General features: G+C 48.0%; 3 protein-coding genes across 7 annotated transcripts; 2 read left to right on the forward strand and 1 right to left on the reverse strand.

Annotated features, from left to right (window-relative positions):
• Window positions 1-3,097: 3,097 nt before the first annotated feature.
• Window positions 3,098-11,345, reverse strand: gpd2 (glycerol-3-phosphate dehydrogenase 2 (mitochondrial)). 5 transcript variants are annotated; one of them, XM_080520066.1, is made up of 17 exons: window positions 11,218-11,345; window positions 9,621-9,727; window positions 7,960-8,131; window positions 7,763-7,887; window positions 7,571-7,668; window positions 7,341-7,504; window positions 7,081-7,245; window positions 6,830-6,974; window positions 6,452-6,645; window positions 6,210-6,344; window positions 5,967-6,142; window positions 5,745-5,876; window positions 5,506-5,664; window positions 5,314-5,426; window positions 5,144-5,222; window positions 4,948-5,046; window positions 3,098-3,946 (listed from the first exon to the last, which is right to left on the reverse strand). In XM_080520066.1, exons 2-17 carry the CDS (start codon window positions 9,720-9,722, stop codon window positions 3,821-3,823), a joined length of 2,184 nt encoding a protein of 727 aa, XP_080376192.1. In that variant the 5' UTR covers window positions 9,723-9,727; window positions 11,218-11,345; the 3' UTR covers window positions 3,098-3,820. The 5 variants fall into 5 exon arrangements, with proteins under 5 accessions (XP_080376192.1, XP_080376191.1, XP_080376189.1 ...); XM_080520065.1 differs by having other exon boundaries at window positions 9,612-9,727; XM_080520063.1 differs by lacking the exon at window positions 11,218-11,345 and adding an exon at window positions 8,477-9,003.
• Window positions 11,346-12,742: 1,397 nt separating this feature from the next.
• LOC308147806 (nuclear receptor subfamily 4 group A member 2-like) lies at window positions 12,743-16,099 on the forward strand (the record flags this gene model as incomplete). Its single annotated transcript, XM_080520139.1, has 6 exons — window positions 12,743-13,357; window positions 14,312-14,441; window positions 14,528-14,685; window positions 14,777-14,985; window positions 15,037-15,215; window positions 15,822-16,099. The coding sequence occupies 6 exons, from the start codon at window positions 12,743-12,745 to the stop codon at window positions 16,097-16,099; spliced, it is 1,569 nt and encodes a 522-aa protein (XP_080376265.1).
• A 2,120-nt stretch (window positions 16,100-18,219) lies between these two features.
• On the forward strand, window positions 18,220-21,766 carry LOC308147631 (tubulin alpha chain-like). The gene is made up of 4 exons (XM_080519906.1): window positions 18,220-18,357; window positions 19,943-20,165; window positions 20,300-20,448; window positions 20,698-21,766. Exons 1-4 carry the CDS (start codon window positions 18,355-18,357, stop codon window positions 21,673-21,675), a joined length of 1,353 nt encoding a protein of 450 aa, XP_080376032.1. The 5' UTR covers window positions 18,220-18,354; the 3' UTR covers window positions 21,676-21,766.
• The last annotated feature ends 1,040 nt before the right edge of the window (window positions 21,767-22,806 follow it).

A 22,806-nucleotide genomic window follows, 5' to 3' on the forward strand; every position in this document is an offset into this window, starting at 1 on the left:
CCTGGTGGCTCGTTACAAACATAACAACACAAGAAGCTGCAGGACAAAGAAAAACGACAGGAATTTAGCCAATTACGTACTTTCACATTTTTTAATTCTTAACAACAAAATAAAGTATTTTCAATGACAATCAACACTATTCACAATATATTCACTTCTTACCTTTTTAAACTGAAACCAGAGTTTCTCCTTTGTCACAGCAGCTGTGAAGAAAAAAGAAACACAATTACTAAAAAGGCGAAAGAGAAAAAAACTGACAAAACCACAAGAAAAAGTTCAAATGCTAAACTGATCAAGTTTGAAGAAAATAAACAAGAGCTGCTGTTCTGAATGTTCGGGTCGTTCTATGGATGTCCTGGAAGAAAGAAGTGTTTCCACTTGTGTTTTTTTCTGGTAAAGAAATTACATTTTAAAGAATATTGTGAGATTATGGATATTATTGGTTTTACCTTCATGTGTGACAGTTGTCTGTTTCTCCAAGCAGGATCATTTCTACAGTCATCACAGATCGTCTGACAGTCTGTGGTGCCATCTGGTGGCTCGCTACAAACATAACAACACAAGAAGCTGCATGTGAAAGAAAAACTAAATTAATTTAGTCAATAATCTACTTTCAGATTTGTAAATTCTTCATGACAATTTTCAATAACAATGAACAGTATTTACATTAGATTTGGTTCTTACCTTTTAAAACTGAAAACAGAAACCAGACTTTCCTCTGTCACAGCAGCTGTGAAGGAAAAGAACTACAATTACTTGAAAAGTAAAAAATGGATGAAACTACAAGAAAAAGTTAAAATGCAAAGAACTGATCAAAGTGGTCAAATTGCTGTTCTGTCTGTTTTAAAGGCTACAAAGATAAATAAGAGCTAAAATGTTTGAAAAATGCTTCAATCCGGCACTACATTCTTCTTCTACACTATGTTGCACTACAAAAAATTAATTAGAATTGTTTCTTGTGGAAATGGCCAGCGAAGTGGTACTGATGCACATTATTCTATAACCAAGAGAGGCAAAGTTGAGCAACACAATGCAGACACGACAGTAAGTGGCACCAATCTAATGCACTTATAAATCAATCTACTGAATAAATGTCAGGTCGAGCCTATTGACAAGCAATCGGTGCAAAATTAACCATCCATCTACAGCAAATACATAAAACAGATAAATCACTGAAGACACACAAAGAAGCCTAACATGCAAATAGTAAACATCTCATATTGAAAAAAGCATCTATCTCTCTAGCTATCTATCTCTCTATTCTACAATAATTTCTATCATCACAAATTGCTGCACAGATAAACAAACATCTTAACCTGCTGCCTGACCAGGTGACTTGTGCTTGTTAGCACCACTAGCAGCTAACGTCTCGTTAGCACCACTAGCAGCTAACGTCACGTCAGCACGTGCTGCTCTTCACTCACTGGATCGCAGTTCCGGTCGCGTGCAGCTCCACTTGCCCGCTGCTCCAGCACCTTCCTCTCAGTCGGACACCTTCCTGGATGTAAACACAACGTGTGTCGGTGATTCTCTCCGGTTTAGCTTTAGCATTTAGCTCGGTAGCCGATTTTACTCGACCTCTCCACTTCCTTCGGCGCTCGCGTGGCTCATTTGCATAATGCACGGGATTGATTGGCTCGACCATTCGTCATTAACGCGACCGATCGTTCCAACCAATAAGGTGTCAGAATGGTACATGTTTGTAATTCTCATCCAATCGCGGAGCTATTTATTGGAATGTCGCTTTTCTGGACCACGAAAACAATTCTAAATTAAAAATGAATAACGACGCCTTGTTTTTTTTTTTTTACATGTAAGGAGTCGGCAGTAAAGATAATTGCGTCCAAATTTAGAGGAAATAAAAAATAGACTGAAAAGTGATAAAACAATTCAAGCTTGAAACAGCTGTGATGAGGGGACGGTCGCTCTCTGGTGGTCAGAATTTGAAACTACAATAACTAAAATGAGAACATTCGCTTCAGCTTAACATTGCTTCTTTGGTCCTTCAGAGAAAAAGTTCTCAAACGACAATGTAAACGAGGTAAAAGTACGACTTTCAGATGCAGTGCAAGTTAAATTATTTAATCCTACACCTTCCCCAAGATTGAATATTGGAGACGGTGTGGGATTAAATACGTTTTTCTTCTTCCTGCTCCTTTTAAGGCATACTAATTACATATATGACTTATATGTTTGTTTGGGTTTATTTGAATAAGATAATCCATTTTGTGTAAATATGTCATAAGATACACATTTCATTATCATCAAAGAGTTTATAGATGTATGTGAGCAGGACTTTAACCCTCACTTGTCTGTACCCTCCAAAGCGAGATGCTATACACCAACTAGAACCTTTGACCCTTGATCTGTTGATCCTGGTGTATTTAAGTCTTTATGTCCGGTGTTTACAATCAAACGTCTCAACATCTAAGATGTGAATCATCCAGTTTCATTCTCAACTGGTGACAATCTGGACCGCTGTTCTAATCATTTATAATTATCTGTCATTTCAACTAACTGTCCTCACTGCTGCTTTAAACAAATGTGTAGGTTTTTGTTTTTTATTTTCTAATGAAATCAATCTTATTATTAAATAAGGTTTTGGTCATACATAATCCAAGCTGAATCAGATCACAACAATGGGTGAGACAAGTAAATCCAAATATAACAGTTGTGAGGGCCTGAAAACACCATTTGACTGGGTTTGCTCACAAATAACGTGGAGGTTATTTGTAGTTTTTTTTCTGTTGCAATTCAAATCAAACGACATTTTTCTTCTGTATTCATATATATAAAGTTTTTCTATACAATTGTTTTTCTCGTACACACGTTCATACTTTTGTTTTTCCAAAAGTACATAAACTTTTTTTTTTGGAGGAATTCGTGTCTAAGTGAGTTTTTGTTGAAAGCTTGTAAAACACCATGTGTGGAAGAGTGACAGGAAGCTCCAGATTCAATCTGCTCTTACCGACTTACCAGACATGTTGGACCTGCAGGTGGCGCCGTTGCTCTTCTTCTTTACATCTCTCATGTAACTCTAAACTGTCCTTAAAGGACAAAACACTCAACACAGATTAAAGACAGAAAATACAGTCAGTGATTGAAAAAGTTCTTGGTTTAATGTGAAGAAAATAAATCTCTCAAAGTGACGTAAAAAGAATAAATAATCAGAAAATAGAAAAAAATCTCACGAAATCAAAGAAGGAAATACAGCAGGAGGGGGTGGAGGTCTCTCTCAGCAGGATAAAACATTCAAACTGTTTAAATGATTTGTTGTTGAATCTTGAAAACCACAGAGTTAAATATGAGTTCAAATTGTCCCAGAAAAACACTTTGTTGTTTGAAACATTTTTCTTGTCTTGATTTGCTTTCTCACATTTTAAAAACCTGAATCATATGCAACATTTAAAAGGATAAAACATTTTAAATAAAACAAAATCTTTATCATAAATAAACCCGTTGCAGCTGCAACCATTACGCTCTTTTCAAAACTGCTAGTTAGCTTTTAGCTAACAGCATTTGCACATGTAAAATATTTTCTGGAGTGTGACTTTCCTCTCTGAATTTAGTTTTTTTTATCCTGTCGCGTTCACAAGCTTCAGCACCGGTGTGGAGGATTAGCATTAGCATTTAGCAGTGTCTGATTAAAAGACATTCACACGTCTTTGTGTGATGCAGCGCTGCGGCGAAAGAGCCAAGAAAAAAGTCGTTTAAAAGAAGTAAAGCACATAGATGGATCATGAGGAGACAGACATTCGTCGTCACATCGGCCTCACGTCAAACAGATAAGCTCCTCCCACTGCCATGACGTCATCCTGGCTCAGACTCCTCCCCCACTACGGTCCACTGTCACCGGACCCCGCTCGTCCAGAGTCTCCTCGGCCGTCTTCATCAGGATGGCGAGTCGGCTGTCGGACACCTGGCCCTTCTTCACGGCGCTCATCAGCTGCACGGGGAGCAGAACGAGTCAGAACGAGTCAGAACGAGTCTCACGGCGAGTCGGAGAGTCCGTGTGGGAAAACGAGCCCGAAGAGGTCGCGAGTCAGTCAGCGCAATTCAAAACGAGTCGGAGCGATTCACGACGAATCAAGGAAACGAGTCCGACTGAGTCAACATGAGTCAGTGAATAGAGATGAGTCCGAGCGCTGCAGCGGCAGATGGAACAATGTAGGAGACAGATCCCTCCTCCAAACCCAAACCCCTCCTCCAAACCCAAACCCCGCCTCCAAATCCAAACCCCGCCTCCAAATCCCCCTCCATGTTTGAAACCAGACCGGCACCAGGTGTTGAGTCCTGGGTGTTAAAGCTGAATCGATAAAGCTCAAAGAAATCAAAACAAAGTGGCTGCTTATGATTATTATTGAGACTCGGTGCAGCTTTAACACCACTTTTAGTCTTCTTCTCCCACCACAGTTCTTGAACACCAGTACTCCACCTGTTTGAGCTGCCTGAGACGTCCACGTGCAGCCCAGGCGTGCGCACACACACACGCACACACGCACACACACACACACATTGTGTCATTATCAGGCTGCAGCAGTAATCCAGGGTGCCTTGAGGCAGAACCTCTCTGTATTGTGAGTTCTGACCTCAGACTTCCTCTTCGTGACGTTCTGCTCTCATGTGCAGCCACACACACACACACACACACACACACACACACACACACACACACACACACACACACACACACACACACACACACACACACACACACACACACACACACACACACACACACACACACACACACACACACACACAGACACACACACGCGACTTGGACTTGAAGCTCACAGCTTCTGTTCATTCATCCTGGAGAATATCACCATCAATCTGCATGATTCAGCTGACAGTGTGTGTGTGTGTGTGTGTGTGTGTGTGTGTGTGTGTGTGTGTGTGTGTGTGTGTGTGTGTGTGTGTGTGTGTGTGTGTGTGTGTGTGTACCTGCAGGAACTCGTCAATCTCCACCTGTCCGTTTTTGTTTAAGTCGACCTCGTTGAGGATTTCATGCAGAGCGTTCTCATCGATGTGAACGTTGATGCTCTGCAGAGTCACAAGTAACCATCAGGGGGCAGTCAGAGGACAGGAATTGACAAAGAGGAGGCAGGAGGAAAGGAGAGGAGAGGAGAGGAAGACTCACCTCCAACACCTGCTGCACATCCACCGTGGTGATGAATCCTTTGCTCTCTTTGTCAAACTTATGGAAACGCTTCTTGTACCTGACGAGAAACACTTTGTTAATATTTACCTCCGATTAAACACAGTCCGTTTATGTTCAGCGCAGATCAAACACGGTATGTTTATATTTACCTGGCCACTTCCTGGTTGTCCAGGTTGATCTCAGAGGTCTTTGTGAGCTGCTCGAATCGGGATCTGTAGCCCATCTCATAGTACAGAAACCTCCTCGCCGACTCCAGCTCCGCCTGAGAACAAACAACCACAGGTTGACCAAAATAACCGCCAGCTGCAGTGCCTGTGAGCAGAGGGAGCGTGACCCGGTACCGTCCTCCGCTCCTGGCTCCAGCCCAGCTCTTGGCCCATGATGGCGACGATGCGCGGCAGCGCCTCGTCGGCCGCCTGCACGTTCAGGAAGCCCAGACGAGTCCGCCGAGCGAGCACGTCGATGGCAGTGCAGGCGTACTCCCTGATGGAGTAGGTCACCTGGACGAGGACGGACACGTTACACTGCGCCCGCTAAGAGATTACCCGCGCGAGCGCACACGCATCCGGCAGTGGTTTACCTCGCCCTCGATGTAGGGGAACTCTGACACCAGCCTCTTTCCTACGATGGGCCAGCGCTGACCCGTCACCTGCGCCATCTTGGCGACGTCAAACGCTCTCGCGCCGTATGTGGAGGCCAGATGCTGAGCCACCTGAGGAGGAGGAAGTGTGTAAACTCATATATTTAACAATGATTTCATAGATTTACTCCCTTCAAATCAAATCACAACTTTCCGTCTGACCTCCTTCTCCAAGCCGTAGTCCTGCACCAGGCGGATGTAGAGGGTGGGGGTCCACCCTTTGGCCCCTTCCAGCATCAGGCCCACCGTCTTGCAGGGCTCGGCCCGGAGGCCGTGCACTCTGACCGCCGCGTCCAGCGTCTCCTCCGCCATGGAGCGGTAGGTGGTCCACTTCCCGCCTGAACACAGGGAGCAGAGGTCAGCGCGGCGGAGTGGGCGGGCTCAGAGGGCGAGTGACGGACTGACCGGCGATGGTGACCAGTCCGCTGTCGCTGACGCTGACCACGTGGTTTCTGCAGATGGACTGAGTGTCTTTCGAGCTCGGGTCGGTCACCAGGGGACGGATGCCGCTCCAGGCCGCCAGGACGTCACCTCTGCGCACTACACACACACACACACACACACACACACACACACACAGTCACACGGTCAGCCATCACCGGTCTCACACGGACGCCTCTGGTCATGGACGCCGACTGGGAGCCCACCTTCCACGTCGGGGCTCAGGTAGTTGCGGACCTCCGTCAGGATGAAGTTGATGTCGTCCTCTCCGGGGATGGGGTGGGCCGTCACCTGGGTGGGCGTGTCGGTGGTCCCAGCAATGGTCATGTTCTCCCACGGCAGGAAGAAGATGACCCGGCCGTCGCTGGTGGCCGGATCCAGCAGACCCATGTTGTCAGGACTGACACGAGAGGAACCAGAGGTCAAAGGACAACCATCACATTTACGTCTGACATTTTGTGCTTTCAGGAAACTGGGAACTGTGATGGTTGTTATTCCTGAAAATCCTATTTGAGAGTGCTCTGATAGAGCTTAGTCATTTCCCGGCTGCCCCTGAACACACCACGTGCTGGTTGCTAGGTTACCTGTAGTATCCGGGGATAACGATGTGGACGCCGGCGCTGGGCTGGCAGATGTTCTCCGTCTTCTGGTTGTCCATTTTGCGCAGAGAGTCGGTGAAGGGGCCGGTCGCGTTGATCACACACTTCGCCTTGACGTCAAACTCCTCCCCTGTGACATCACAGCCACACACCAATCAGCTCACAGAACATCTCCGTCCAGTCACACAATGTCTCCAACCCTCTCGGGCCAGATGTGTCGAGGCGGCGAGGCTCACCTGTGATGACGTCGCGGCAGCGAGCGCCGCGCACCTTGTCCTGGCCGCTGACCGGGTCTTTGGCCTTCAGCAGGTGGACCACCTCGGTGTAGTTGGCGGTGGCGGCGCCGTAGCGTGCGGCAGTGAGGGCGATGGCCAGGTTCATGCGGGCGTCATTGTGCTGGCCTGCAGGACACGTCAACGGGGGGTTTGGTCAAGTCGCAGGGGGCCGCATGCTGAATCTCGGCTGACGTGCACAGCTGGCTCGCCGCTGGACTCACCGTCGTAGTAAACGATGGCGCCCACCAGCTTGTCCTTCTTGAGCATGGGGAAGAGCTCCAGAGCTTTGGACTTGCTGAGGACGTAGCTGCTCTTCAGGCACTGGATCCCCGCCACCAGGTCGTACATCTTGATCCCAGCCCAGAAGTAAGGCAGCTGCCACCACCTGGGAACCGCACCGTCACCAACGCCTCTCACACGCACACATACACAGAAACACGCTCACTCTTACTTATAAACAGGAAGCATGATGGGTAACGGGGCCGAGAGGTGAGGGGCGATCTCCAGCAGGTTGGCTCGCTCATGAAGGGCTTCTTTCACCATCATGTACTGCGGGAATGAAGATGAGCAACGTTTATTGTGTGGAAGCGGCGGCAGCTACGAGGTATGACAGAACTTCCTGTGACGCTAATTGACCAGGAACCTGTTCGTAGTCCAGCTGCATGATGGCCTTCTGCAGGTAGCGCACGCCGCCATGGATCAGCTTGGTGCTGCGGCTGCTGGTTCCCGACGAGAAGTCGTTCCTCTCCACCAGCGCCGTCTTCAGGTCTGCGGAGGAGGACGAGTCCGGTTGGAGCACCTGCCTCAGCCGCCCTCTACGCCTCGGCGCGCGCAACTTACTGCGAGTGACGGCGTCTAAGGCACATCCCGTCCCCGTAGCCCCGCCTCCGACCACCAGCACGTCAAACTCCGGCGTGTTTCGAAGCGTCTCCAGCTGGGCGCGCCGCGACGGGAGCTCATCGGCGAACGGAACGTTGAGCTCGGCCTCCGCGGCAACGCGAGCTAGCCGAGCCTTAAGGGGACACACAGGCAGAGACGCAGTGAGACGCGGCGCCCGAACGCAGCACGGAGCTCCACGTCACCGCGACACTCCGCCTGAGAGGCGTTCGGGGACCTCAGCAACACTTCCTCGGAGGCGTTCGGGGGACGTTGCCCATGTACCAGCACACACGCTGCTGGTACGAGTTCCTGTTACAAGTACAGGTTACAGATGACTTAATCTTGCAGGTCTAATTAGACCAGATTAAATTTTCCATTCAATGTAGAAAGAAGGAATAGAAAAGAGAACAAACAGTTGAAGACGGCGTTTTCGGGTGGATGTGTGGCTTTAAACGCTTCACAGGTAAGTGTTGCTCACAGGAAGTAGCTTCTTTGAAACGAGGCAGCAATGGACAGCATGCAGACAGGAAGTTGTGTCTCTAACAGGAAGCAGTGGGTGGTGGAGGACAGCATGCGGACGGGCTGGAGCGTCTCTAACGGGAAGCAGAGGTGGACAGCATGCGGACAGGAGGAGAATGCAGAGCGTGATCAGTTCAGCAGAAGTCATCGCTAACGAGGGCTCGGGTTGGTTATTGATTGCATCAACCTGATTTCGAGCTAATGCAGCATTTGAATTGCAGATGGAGGCCCGGCGTTGATCTGCGACCGTGATCGCATCATTGTCTCTGTCTTTATTCGTGATGACGCCCGTGAGCCCATCGCAATCAGGAAGTCAGAGAGCGGCGCCGCGCGGCTGATAGCCAGTCGGCCCCGTGCGCGTTAAACGTGCGTTTGTAAATGCGGGGACAGGACGGATCATCAGCAGTGATTACAGGCGTGTGTGATTAGCAGCCATTGTACAAACAATCAGCCTGATGAGGGCGGCGGCGAGCTTACCGAGCCGGGCTGCGGCGAGGACGGAGAGCGGCGACATCGGCACACCCACCGGGACACAAAACAAAGAGGTCACGTTAGACCACAGGGAGTCACCTGACAGCAGCACACTGCGCCGCGCCAGAGGCCAGAGGTCAGAGGTCAGAGGTCAGGGGGAGCAAAGACGCTCCCCGCCATCAGGCCCGCCCACTTCCTGGCGTGGAGCTTTTTAAAAGAGTTCAATGCAAGTAAGGATGAAGGAAGAGAAGTCACATGTTGTGCTGAGCCTGAAATAAAGCTGGTCAGGGGTCACAGCTGTCTGGGGCCGTGGCCTTTTTCCACAATAAAAGCAATTTGCGCCACGGTTACCAGCACTACAGTGTGGAGGGGAGTAATCTGTTCCAGTCAAGTGACATTTTCGGTAAGTGTGTGAACATTCCCCAGAATCCTCGGCTGCCCGTGTCACACGACTTCCTGCTTCTTGTGTGCGGCTGCTGAAACATCTCAAACACTCCAGTGGAAACGCATTCTTAGAACCAGCCAGGACACGTTGACACACACACACACACACACACACACACACACACACACACACACGCACACGCACACGCACACGCACACGCACACACACACACAGACACTGAGATTACCTGTGTCTTCTTGTACTCCAGCAGCTGCCACAGGCTGAAGGTGGCGCCTGCCACCCCACCGCAGACCACCGCCACACGCTTCAACACCTTCCTGAACGCCATGAGACCTGCAGTCGGAGGACAGGGGGCGGGGCTTACATTCAGCTGACGGGTGAAGGACGGGTGGGGTCCGATAGGGAGGCAGGCGGAACTACAGAAGGAAAATTGGGCACACCCGACCTTTGGGCAAATGAGTTTGCTCCCAACTATAAATACACCCACACACATCACACACACACACACACACACCACACACACACACAATGTATATATGACTCAGCTGTATTTTCAGAAGCATATTCAGAACATGAAGTGAGTTTCACGTAGGCACTGCTTCTTGACACACACACACACACACACACACACACACACACACACACACACACACACACACACACACACACACACACACACACACACACACACACACGCGCACACACACACACACACACACACAGCCACACACACAGCCAGCAGCAGCTTCTAATACATTTTCATTGTGCAAGGCACAGATGGCGAAATGTCAGCGTGCAGTCTGCTCTGGTTAATGACCTCCGGCAGGCAGCACCACGCCACCAAAATAGGCAGCACTACTTTCACCACACCACCACGCAGAAACACCCTCCATCTGTGTGTGCGTGTGAGAGAGAGAGAGAGAGAGAGAGAGAGAGAGAGAGAGAGAGAGAGAGAGGGACGGACGGCTGGGCCTCAGCTCCACGTTCGCCTGTGTCACAACATGTTGGGGGTCTCCTCCGGGGGGCACCAGGGAGCAGACAGGCAACATCGTGGGGCAATCGTGGAGTCGGGAACTTGGAACTTTTACCAGTTTGGAAAAGTTACACTTCTCAGTCTACATTAAAATCACCAAAGCACTGTGAGAAACTGACAGAAACTAAATATGACATGACGTGTTCAAGGTCAAAAGAGAATTTCTACAGTTATAACATGTCGTTAGCGTGTGGCACCGTTCCACATGTTGTACATTCGGTAACAGAGCTTGTTTGAGGAATTTGAACATAATGACAATGGGCATGTCCCAGTGTTTGTCTTCTCCGTCACGTTCAGGGTCCAAGGACCAGAGATTGGGAACCGGAAATTAATCCTCGGATTGTGGCCATCAGTCTGCCTTGAGATCAGCTCATGCCAACTCTGTGTTGTATTCAATAAACCTCGGGCTCCTTCAACCTGTTCTCCTCACTGACACACAGAACGGTATGTGTTTACCGAGGCTTTCCAGCTGCTGGTACCTGAACGCCTCACACATCAGTCCAGCTCCTGATCAACAGGTCTGTCGGGGAAACAGAAGGTGCAGTTCACCCCGCGGGGCAGTAAGTTATTAAGTGAAGTACACTCCTCGTAGGGATTGTTTCTACTGACAGCAGCTGTCACTCTGACATCCCTGCGCGTGAGGAGGCCCAAACAGGAGGAACCAGGTCCGAACCCCCGAGGAGACGCCGTCTTCTACCGGCGATCACACAGCGATGCGCGGCTTTCGCCTCTCTGACATAAAACGCACAGTTTGGAGCGACTTTGAAACGTGACGGGCACGCGAACTCACAGCTTTTCTGCCGGCGGTGTCGCTCCGGGGACGCAGGAAAGCCGCTGACGCTCCGAGGACCTCCGGCTTCTCGGACCTGCTTCCGACAGCTACAACCAGGAAGCGCGGCGACGCCGAGCGGCGGCGCGCACAGCCAATGGGAATCGACGTAGCAAGGAAGGATCCTCCAATCGGAGGGCAGAGTGGGCGGGACTTTGGCGATGACGTCAAAGGGTTGTGAAATGGTCTAAAGAAATGTAAATAAAAAGGAACGATGTAAACAAAAAATAGAAGGAAGGAAAACATATGGAGCGAAAATTATAAGCATGTAAAAGTTGTAATAAAGATGGTAAAAATTGAGCAAGAAAAAACGACAACAAATTTGAAGACAATATCTAAAAGCCAAAAAAAAGACGTAATAACTTAGAAGAAAAGGGGAAAAATGAAATAATTTAAAAAGAAAGCAAAAGGGCTGTATTGAATAGGAGAAAAAGATGCAAAAGAGAGCAACTGCCATTTGAAACTTTCAAATTTCAAGTAAGACAAATACACAAATCAATCTTCCCCATTTTATTTTCTACCCCATTCCAAAATAAGTTTGGACACACACTTGTTATTTCACAAAAAAAAAAAAAAAATCTGGGACACTCCTACGTCCCAATTTTTTGGGATTTGTAATTATTTGTTTACACCCCAATTTCAAAACTGTAAGAGAAAAAAGGAAAAGAATAGAAAATCAAATCACACACATCACGCAGCCCACCACCCCTCTGCGCGTGCCCGGCTCTTCAGCCACGGGAGCGCGTAAAACAAAAGCTCACTGTGGGATGGTGCGGGAGTCAGTCTGCGGGCTGAGCTCAGGGCTCGTTCTGCGTGTTTCTCCCGCACACTGCGGGTGCAGTCATGGGATTACTCACTACTGGATACTTTCACCTCCTCTCCGCTCGTTCATGAAAAACCCCACACATTTCCTTCAGCGGGACTGTGTGTATTGGTGTCAGCGCGCGGAAGATACAACCTGCAGGTAAAATCTGCTACGTGACACTTCTCCCTCTGAGTAATAGATTACATTTCTGGGCAGAAATACAGACTTGATCAGAAATTAACAGAAAACATATTTTGAATATAATAGTTTTTTCACAGTAACGTTAGAAATGTACACCAAATACACTAAAGTCACACTTAAAATACATAAATTAATCACAACTTAAAGGAACAGACGCATACAGCGTTTAAAACAAACATTAAACAACACACACACCATTAATAACAGTTTTAATTGGTAAAATATCACAAAGAATGAACTGTTGATTCTTCTTTGTGTCTGTTTTTTTTTATGACTAAAGATCACAATATTCAAAACAAACTGCTTTTTGGACTTTTTTCGGGGTTTTGTTGTCGCTGTCGGTTCTCCTAAACTCTTTTATATCCTCTTGTTTATGTCCTGGTTCCTCTTTACATTCTGGACATCAAACTCTCTTCCTCGCAGAACCCGTCACTCCCCGGCCGGTGCGTGGGGGTCGGTCCCGGTGTTTGGGGGGCCACCATGCCTTGCGTGCAGAGCGCGTGTGGCTCCGCTCCGCAGTGCGCTGCGGCGGACCGCCGCTCCGATTTCCTGACGCCGGAATTCGTCAAGTTCAGCATGGATCTGACCAACAGCGAACTCTCTGCGGCCACCTCGGGGCCCGTGTTCGACCCCCCGGGGGAACCGTACGGCTGCGGGTACGACGTGAAGCTGCCGTGCGTTTTCCAGGCGCCGGCAACGGCGGATCCGCCGTGCGTAAAGATGGAGGAGCGTCACCGGCACGAAGAGCTGCTGCACCCCCCTGGTTCAGTGTACTTCTACCGGCAGCCCTCTGCTCACCCATTCGGCCTGCACGGCCCCGGGGGGCCGCTGTGGGAGAACTCGGGGTCCGTGTATGCGCTCCGCCACGACTGTCTGTCGGCCGCGGCGCGCCGGAGAGGCGCGCTGTCCCGGTTCTCGCTGCTCTCCCCGAAGCACGCGCAGGCGTCCATGAGACTCCCGCAGAGTCCCGCGGGGTTCCCCCTGCCCCCGCAGCGGTGCGGGAGCGCGGAGGGGCTGTGCGCGGTGTGCGGGGACAGCGCCGCCTGTCAGCACTACGGAGTGCGCACCTGCGAGGGCTGCAAGGGCTTCTTCAAGGTGCGTTCAGAGCCTCGTTCCCGAGCTCACTTTACGCGCGCCTTTTACGCACAGCCTCGTTCATCCCTCCACACACGGGAAAACAAATCCAAGACGTTTTATGAACTGTTTGTATGCTTCTATTTAAAAAATAGATTTTGTATTCTAAACTCCAAAGTTGATTTGTTTTAAAGAAAGACTATGCGGTGCGTTTATTTGAGATCAGGCCGATTACAGATGCGTTTTAGGAAACGTTCAGATGGATTTAATATTTGAGGTAATCTACATTTACTCCTTCCTTCTCGTATTTAATCTCATTTGTCTCAATTTTATCAACTTTTGAGAAAACATCTACATGAATTATTACATTATTTGAAGAAATCGCCGCCAAATAAAACAGTTAAATGAAAACAGAATATAAAATAATGTTATTGTGATAAAATCTTGTTGGTTTGCTAGTTTTAACATTAAAATGTATTTTGTTCAAGTCATTCAGAAGTCAGGGATTTCACTCACATGGTGAAGCCTTAATGCGAAATACTGAACCGTTTAAAATACAGACACACGCACACAGCTCCATCTCTCATGGGTACGTTGTGAAATTATGAATGACCACGAGCCTGTATTTACCCAGACTGGCCCGGGCTGCCTGCTGCATGTCTGATGGTTCTCAGAGGACCTCAACAGGCTGCTCATCACAGCAAGGACAACCCAGGAATCACTTCAGAGAAATTAATATCTGCACAAATCAGAAACTACAGCCTCGAAGGAAAATGTTCAGGCTGACTGAAGATTTGAAAAAAAACCCCAAAAAACATTTTTGTCTGGAAATAAAAATTTGAGCTTTTGTTTGAATCTACAAAACATTATTATTAAATTTTTTGTTTTGCGATGGATAATAAGTAACTATCTGCCATCTGTAATTTCAGACACTGAGACAAATGTGTGTGTATGTGTGTGTGTGTGTGTGTGCAGCGTACAGTGCAGAAGAATGCTCAGTACGTGTGTGTGTCCGCTCAGAGCTGTCCAGTGGACAAACGCCGGAGGAACCGCTGTCAGTACTGTCGCTTCCAGAAGTGTCTGAGTGTGGGCATGGTGAGAGAAGGTAACCCGGCTTAACCCAGGTCCCTGAACGCATCACCACCACAGGTCCCTCTCACCCCCCCTGTCTCTGTCTCCCCGGGCCTGCAGTGGTGAGGACCGATGGTCTGAAGGGTCGTCGGGGGCGTCTGCCCTCCAGACCTCGGGGTGGGGGGGACACTCTGCCAGACGGGGGGTCCCTGCTAAGTGCTCTGGTTCGAGCCCACGTGGAGTCGAACCCATTGCCTTCACGCCTCGACTACTCCCAGGTGCTGCTCTCTCACTGTCCCACAGCTCCAGACTGTGGAGCTGCAGCTGACCATGTCCCCCCCCCCCCCCCCCAATCACTCACCCCCCCAGTTCATGGAGCGTCCCTGCAGCCCGGCGGGAGACAACGGGCAGCACGTTCGGCGCTTCTACGACCTGCTGAGCCGCTGCATGGAGGTGACCCGGCGCTGGGCCCACAAGGTGCCCGGGTTCAGCATGCTGCACACACACGACCAGGACCTCCTCTTCTTCTCCTCCTTCCTGGAGCTGTTCGTGCTGCGCCTCTGCTACAGGTACACACACATAGACACACACACACATGCACACACACACTCACCCGTGCTGTGCTCCAGGTGCCGGCCCGCTGAGGGCGAGCTGGTGTTCTGTGACGGCTCCGTGCTGCACCGGCTCCAGGTGCTGCGGGGCTTCGGCGAGTGGATGGACGGAATCGAACAATTCTCCTCCGAGCTGCAGAGGATGAACCTGGACGTGACGTCCTTCTCCTGCATCTGCAGCCTGGCTCTGCTCACAGGTCAACACTCTCATGGCCATTGTCAAACATTACTATCATGTCATTTTCTTAAACTTGTGTTTCTTTCACTGTCATTTGTTGAATATTTGCTGATGTTTCTGAGAGCTCATATTTACCAAAGTATTTCACATCTGGGAGAATGACATTAATTGATATCGTTTTCATATCTGATACATCAGAATCAGGAAGCTGTTGCACGCTAGAGTACACTAGAGGGCAGAAAAACACACATAACACACACAAGTAAATTGGATTTATGAATTTTTATTAATATATTTAAATATTGGCACAGAATTCTTTCCAGATGTTGATCAGCTGATATGTTATTATTATCATTATCATTGTTGTATATGTTGTTCCGTATTGCCACAGTTATTCTTTTTAATTGTAGTTATTGTCTATTTGTTTATCATGATCGAAGTTATTGTCTATGTTGTTATTGTTATATTTAGTAATCGAACATTGTTTTGTGCTATTTCGGGGTATTTTTTTAACAATTGTTGTTTTTGTGTATATTTGGTATCATAAATTAAAAACAATTACAAGAATCGTTTGATTGTGGTGTTTCTGTGAAATTGTGGCTCTGTGTGTGTGTGAAACCTGTAGAACGTCACGGTCTGAAGGAGCAGAGGAAGGTGGAGGAGCTGCGGAGACATGTGCTGCGCTGCATGAAGGATGCCGGGGACTCCGGATCTGAGTCCGGCTCCAAGTCCGGGTTCAGCTCCGGGTCCCGGTCCCGGCCGGATCAGCTGTCCCGGCTGCTGCAGAGGCTGCACACGCTGTGCATCCAGGGCCTGCAGAGGATCTTCTACCTGAAGCTGGAGGACCTGGTTCCTCCACCACCAATCATAGACCAGCTCTTCCTGGATACACTGCCTTTCTAGACACACACACACACACACACACAACATACACAAAACACACACACACACTCAGAAGAATTAACTACTTGTCTGTGTCATGAGCTCAACAATAAAGTACCGTGTTGTGAACTGACTGAGTGAGTCGTCTCTTTATTTTTATGATTACAGATTTTAATCACATGTTATTGTCACAATGTATTAAAGCTTTAATCTTTAAGTTTGCAGATGAAACAAGTTTTGCATGTTTTTTTAACTGTTTGAATAAATTGTTCAACGTTATCCACAATTAAGGTTTATTCATAATACTCATTAGTCATGAAATAAATGTCAATTTTGAATGATGAATAACCAAAAGAAAACCCACATTTTGATCTGAGTGTGTGCATGATGCTGTGTGGCCTTTGTTCAGTCCTTTGGTGTGACGCGACATTAAACACTCCGACATCCTGCATGTCAGAGGAAGGATAAATCCCATGAATGCATCATTTGCATCACAAATGTCCAAACAGGAAGTTGAGGAGGAGGAGGAGGAGGAGGAAGATGGGTTCCTACACATTCCAAATGTCTGATTCACCTCGTGGGGTTGTGACGGGTCACTTCCTGCCGCTGGCCACAGTTCCTACAGACCATGAAGGCCTCGTCACTGTTCTTCATTCTGTGAAAACTTTGTGGGTTTGGTTTGATTCAGAATCGATGGTAATCTCTCCATCACTCAGTAATTGGAGGGATTACACGTTCTTATTTTTGAGGGTGAGGCCTTCGGGGACCTCCAAGCTTCATCTTCAGCTCCAATTAGCATTCTGCACTAACAGGACAAACACTTGAATCAGTGCGTTGGATTAGAGGACACACAGGACCCCCGGAAGACCCTCTTCAGCGTTTTAAGCCTGAACCCAGAAGCATTGAAAGACATCGGGACATTTCTCCTGGGGGTTTGTCTGCATGTGTTTAAAGACTTTAGTGTTTGGTGATTAAAAAAAATAAATTTTGAAGTTGAGGACTTTGTTTAAAACACGCAAATGATTCTTGATGTGAGTGTTCAAACGGCTCCACAGACAGCAGGAGCAAAACTCGAAAATACCACAAATTCAGATAACAAACACTTAAAGTGAATGAATGACTGAGTGAACGTGAACCTGGTTCAGAGTGGTGGGCTCCTGGCGGCGGGTTTCACAGAGCGAAGACATCAAGCAGACGAGCGGCTTCTTGGTATCAGCAGAACATCTCCAACATGTGAGGAACAGCAGCCTGTGAACGCAGCACGGAGGAGGAGGCCATTTACAGGGGCTTTGAGGATTATCAGCATGTTTACACACACACACACACACACACACACACACACACACACACACACACACACACACACACACACACACACACACACACACACACACACACACACACACACACACACACACACACACACACACACACACACACACACACACACACACACGTTGCAGATGATTGACGGCTCCAGGACACATCTGATAATCTGGCCCTGCACGAAACTTTTATAGTTTCTTATAGATTTCAGTTTTAACTGTTTTACAGCTCAGCTCAGACGCCATCTGAACCGCTTTCAACTGGAATCTGAAGCTTTTCAAAAGCTCATGCTCATGTGTCTCTATTTTACCACATTTAATTCAAATGTTGACCAGCTTTGTGACCTCATTTTTAAAGTTTTAAAGATTTTTCTCAAACGTTATTTCATAAAGCATCTTTATTCTCTTCATCCATTCAAATTTCGGTTTTATATTTGATGTGATCCTAATTTTAAACGTTTTTTTTTTTTTTACACTACTATTAAACCTTTAATATCAAATGGGCCCAGCACGTGGCCTTGTGGCACTCCAGTGCAAAACAGGAGTCTTGGAGAGCATCCTGGGTAATTTACCTCTTCACGTTAAACAAAAACACATTAAACAACACATTTAATGGGTTTTAGTATGTTTGTTTTCATGAAAAGTGATTTACTGTGCAACTTTGACTCAACATGAGGACAGATTGCTGAAAAAACACAACAGGAGGCATCACTTACACTACAACTGCAGCTGTCGGTGGCTCCTCCTCCTGCTCCTCCTCTATTTCTTCAACCTCTCCTCTACCTCCTTCTCCTTTTACTCCTCCTCCCCTTGCTCCTCCTCCTTCTATAAAAGAGTGAGCGTGGCACTTCTGGAGGACTCAACTCACAGCGATCTCTTTGAAGGTGAACTGTGAGAATCTGCAGATTTCTTCTTCTTCTACTGTACAAACAGGACAATCCCAGCAGCACCATGGTGAGTAATCCCATTACTGGTTACTACTACTCAGCATTAGTGTAAGTCAGCCCCAGTTAGTACTGGTGGGGGGGACCGAGTCACTCGACACCCAGAGAAGGTCCAAAAGTAGCTTGTAATGTGCTGCTGTGACCACTTCCTGTTTGAATCATACTTTATATGGCTCTTCATAGGTCACCAGCACTAGTTTGTATGTCATAAGCATCGGTTGTGTTTCAAAATTATTAGTTAATATTCAATAACAGTTTTCTGTCACAAGCAACAGATGGAACAGTCGTGTTCACATGACCAGCATGAACTAGTAGGTCAGTAACAGTTGTCACCAGCTTTAGTTTTCATGTCAACAGCATTCGCTTTTTGTGTCAATATCAGTTCATGTGTCAGTAGCCGCAACTTTTTTGATGTTGCATTTGTTTGGTGTAAAAGATTCGCATTTAAATCAACAACATTAGATTTGTTTTTTGGTCTCGGGCATTCGTTTTCCCACCAGTGTCAGTCTGACCCCTGACAACTCGGGTTTCAAACAGCAGCTCCAGGAAAGGCCAAGTGTTTCCATGTGTGGTAATGCCGATGTGGCGTCCTTCAGCTTTAAACCTCTGCTGCTCTGCGCCTTGTTTGCTCCGGCACATATTTGTGATAACATCGGAGGAATGAACCTGCTCGGCCTGGTTTGACTCTACAGCTCAATGCGACACAGGAACATGTTGTTTCCTCATAATTCTCATTTGCCTCAAACGGGAAGTGAAGGTTTAGAGTTTGGAGTTGGCTAACCACTTCCTGCTGTTTCGATCAACGCCAATGTCCCGTATCCCACCAGCAGGGGGAACTTGCTGCGAACAGGCCACTGGTCATGTTGCTGCAAATTCCCATTGTCCATGAACATCCCACAGTGTCTCCTGTTCCAGCAGCTGCAAACAGCTGAAGTTTGTCCCTCTCAGAATAGCTGCTGACACCATGGCCTCGATCACGAGCCCATTGGGGGAGGGTTCGAGGGGGGTTGTCATGGGATCATAATTAAAAACAAAGCTGCCCTTTTTAAATCCCCTTTAAGCTTTTAAGTTGAAATCCTTGGAATATTTAAGAACAAACCTTTTCTCGTCACAAGGAAATACATTTCATGATGGATCTTGTGTCTTTAAGTTCACAGATGTTCCACAGATATTCTGCTCCTGTCATCTGTGGAACAGATGTGCACTCTGACGTTTGAAGCTGACGATTTACAACCACATAAAAGCAGGTCAAAGGTCAACCACGTGCTTTGTAAAGGCGAATTCTTTGCAAGTGAAAAAAAAAAGCTTTGATGTAGCTGGACTCTTATTGTGGTGGGTGTGTATAGTAGCTTCCTGCTGTCAGGAGCTGAAACTTCAGTAACTATAACAGAGTTTGACAAAAAAAAAAATCAGTTACTGGCTCATCAGTGTTGTTCCAGTGTTTACAGCAGATGATTCCTTCCAGATGTTGCTGCCACCTGCTGGTCAGTGGTGGTTCTTAGTGTGGAGTTGTGGCCTGTAAACAGACACAGCGCAACCCCCACTGGCCCGCAGGCGAGGAGCTGCTTCATGCTCCGGTGTTTATTTCCCCGCAGCGCGAGTGCATCTCCATGCACGTGGGCCAGGCCGGCGTCCAGATGGGAAACACGTGCTGGGAGCTGTACTGCCTGGAGCACGGCATCCAGCCCGACGGACACATGCCCACCAACAAGCCATCGGGGGGTTACGATGACTCCTTCACCACCTTCTTCAGCGAGACCGGCACCGGGAAGTACGTCCCTCGGGCCATCTTCGTGGACCTGGAGCCCACCGTCATTGGTGAGGTTTGAGCTGCGAATCAGCGGCGGAGGAGTTCAATCGTCTAAAATGAGTACTGAATATGTCAATTCAAGCGTGTGTGTAACAGTTTTTTTTCAGCGCTGACCTCCTGATTGACTTCCTCTATTCCTCAGATGAGGTTCGTACTGGAACATACCGGCAGCTGTTCCACCCGGAGCAGCTCATCTCAGGGAAGGAGGACGCTGCCAACAACTACGCCCGCGGTCACTACACGGTGGGAAAAGAGCACATCGACTCGGTGCTGGACCGCGTCCGAAAACTGGTGAGCAGGCCGGACAGTCCTGAGTAGAGGAGCGCAAAGGCACAGGCTCTTCTTTTCCACCTAAATTGTGAAATGAAAATGAGAACTCTAAACACTTCCACCCTCCGCTTCTCAATTCTACGGAGTCTCATCTTATTGGGGAACGTTCCAGACATCCTGCCTTGCACCGCCAGCTTTGACTGTTTGTGATTTCCTGTTGTTTTGGTTCTGGCGCAGTGTGGATTGATACATTAGACCTTCCCTCTTCAGGCGGACCAGTGCACAGGGCTGCAGGGGTTCCTGGTGTTCCACTCCTTCGGAGGAGGAACTGGTTCGGGCTTCACCTCCCTGCTCATGGAGCGGCTCTCGGTGGACTTTGGTAAAAAGTCCAAGCTGGAGTTCGCCATCTACCCGGCTCCTCAGGTGTCCACGGCCGTGGTGGAACCCTACAACTCCATCCTGACGACGCACACCACCCTGGAGCACTCCGACTGTGCCTTCATGGTGGACAACGAGGCCATCTATGACATCTGCCGCAGGAACCTGGACATCGAGCGCCCATCCTACACCAACCTCAACCGCCTCATCAGCCAGATCGTGTCGTCCATCACCGCCTCGCTGCGCTTCGACGGCGCCCTCAACGTGGACCTGACGGAGTTCCAGACCAACCTGGTGCCGTACCCGCGCATCCACTTCCCGCTGGCCACCTACGCCCCCGTCATCTCCGCGGAGAAGGCCCACCACGAACAGCTGACTGTGGCCGAGATCACCAACTCCTGCTTCGAGCCGGCCAACCAGATGGTGAAGTGCGACCCCCGTCACGGGAAGTACATGGCCTGCTGCCTGCTGTACCGTGGCGACGTGGTGCCCAAGGACGTCAACACGGCGATCGGCAACATCAAAACCAAACGCAGCATCCAGTTCGTGGACTGGTGTCCTACTGGCTTCAAGGTGGGCATCAACTACCAGCCTCCCACCGTGGTTCCTGGAGGAGACCTGGCCAAGGTGCAGAGGGCCGTCTGCATGCTGAGCAACACCACCGCCATCGCCGAGGCCTGGGCTCGTCTGGACCACAAGTTCGACCTGATGTACGCCAAGAGGGCCTTTGTGCATTGGTACGTAGGCGAGGGCATGGAGGAGGGCGAGTTCTCTGAGGCCAGGGAGGACATGGCCGCTCTGGAGAAGGACTACGAGGAGGTGGGCGTGGACTCGTTCGAGGAAGACGAGGAGGAAGGTGAGGAGTACTGACCCTGACACAGTGGGAGTCTGCAACCCCGAGCCAGAGTGCAGACTAATGATGAACCTCCAGTCCTAATAAAAGCTCTGTGCTCCAGTTAAACTATCTACTGTCTTTATGAGCTGATCCTGCACACACACTTTCATGTGCACATATATATATATATATATATACATATATATATACATACATACACACTAGTCTAGACGAGCTCAGTCCAGCAAAGATACTCCGCAGAACCCTGAAACTCCCACGACTCTGGTAGAGGACCTGAGATTGAGGCTGACACAGACACTGCAGTACAGAGTGAGAGAGTAAAAACATGCTAGACTAATTAATGTCAGTGACCAGTTTTTATTATCTAGGCTACTAACTATAGAAACAAGACTCCTCAGATCAGAGTAAGCGGAAAACACGTTCAAATATGAATTACCGACAAAGAATTGGAAATCAGTACGTCATTAAAAAAAAAATGTGGATGACGCATATGAACATTTCTTGAAGCTATTTAAAGAATTATATAATAAGAGCACATTATCCATAAAGCTCACGAGGCTGTCTCTGAAGAGAAACATATGTAGAGGTATTACAAACAAGCTGACTCGCATGAAAGGTTATCTGACTGGAGATTTCTAAACCTTTAACTTACATCTGTCATCTATCACTTAAAACGGGTCCATTTCCAAATAAAATTAAAATACCCAAAGTCATTCCAGTCGAGAACAAGTATCACGTTACAAACTACAGACCTGCTTTTCGTCTCTGAGATGCTGACGAGACATTTAGAAAAAAGCTGAAACTATTGTCTGACAGCCAATATGGTTTAAGAACAAACAGGTCAACACATATGGCAGTTACTAATGTCATCAAACAAAACAAATACACTATTAGAATATTGATTATTTACTCTGAGTATAGTTTTAGGGAGGTAATAATAAGCTAAGGGCACAGGACGAAGGAGTGGGATTTAATACGTTTGAACATGAATAAGTGCTTTTATGTTCTTGATTTTCTGTTGCTTGTTGATTATTATTACTGTTAATGTCGGTCCTCTATTCAGGTTTATGATAAATATGGTCAACACTGAGGGAATCTCGAGGACAGGATGAGAATAACAGGTGAAGGAGTTAATTTAATTGTTT

The sequence above is a fragment of the Blennius ocellaris genome (genome assembly GCF_963422515.1).
Source record: "Blennius ocellaris genome assembly, chromosome: 24".
In the NCBI taxonomy this organism is placed as follows: Eukaryota; Metazoa; Chordata; class Actinopteri; order Blenniiformes; family Blenniidae; genus Blennius; species Blennius ocellaris.

Excerpts from the sequence above, each read along its gene's own strand:
- gpd2 (XM_080520063.1), bottom strand. The coding sequence starts at position 8,665 with ATGACTTCTGCTGAACTGATCACGCTCTGCATTCTCCTCCTGTCCGCA. Across the intron at positions 7,669-7,762 it reads TGCAGCTGGACTACGAACAG|TACATGATGGTGAAAGAAGC; the intron begins GTTCCTGGTCAA and ends TCATTCCCGCAG. Across the intron at positions 5,877-5,966 it reads ACTACGGCTTGGAGAAGGAG|GTGGCTCAGCATCTGGCCTC; the intron begins GTCAGACGGAAA and ends CCTCCTCCTCAG.
- LOC308147631 (XM_080519906.1), top strand. Across the intron at positions 20,166-20,299 it reads CCTGGAGCCCACCGTCATTG|ATGAGGTTCGTACTGGAACA; the intron begins GTGAGGTTTGAG and ends TCTATTCCTCAG. Across the intron at positions 20,449-20,697 it reads TGGACCGCGTCCGAAAACTG|GCGGACCAGTGCACAGGGCT; the intron begins GTGAGCAGGCCG and ends TTCCCTCTTCAG.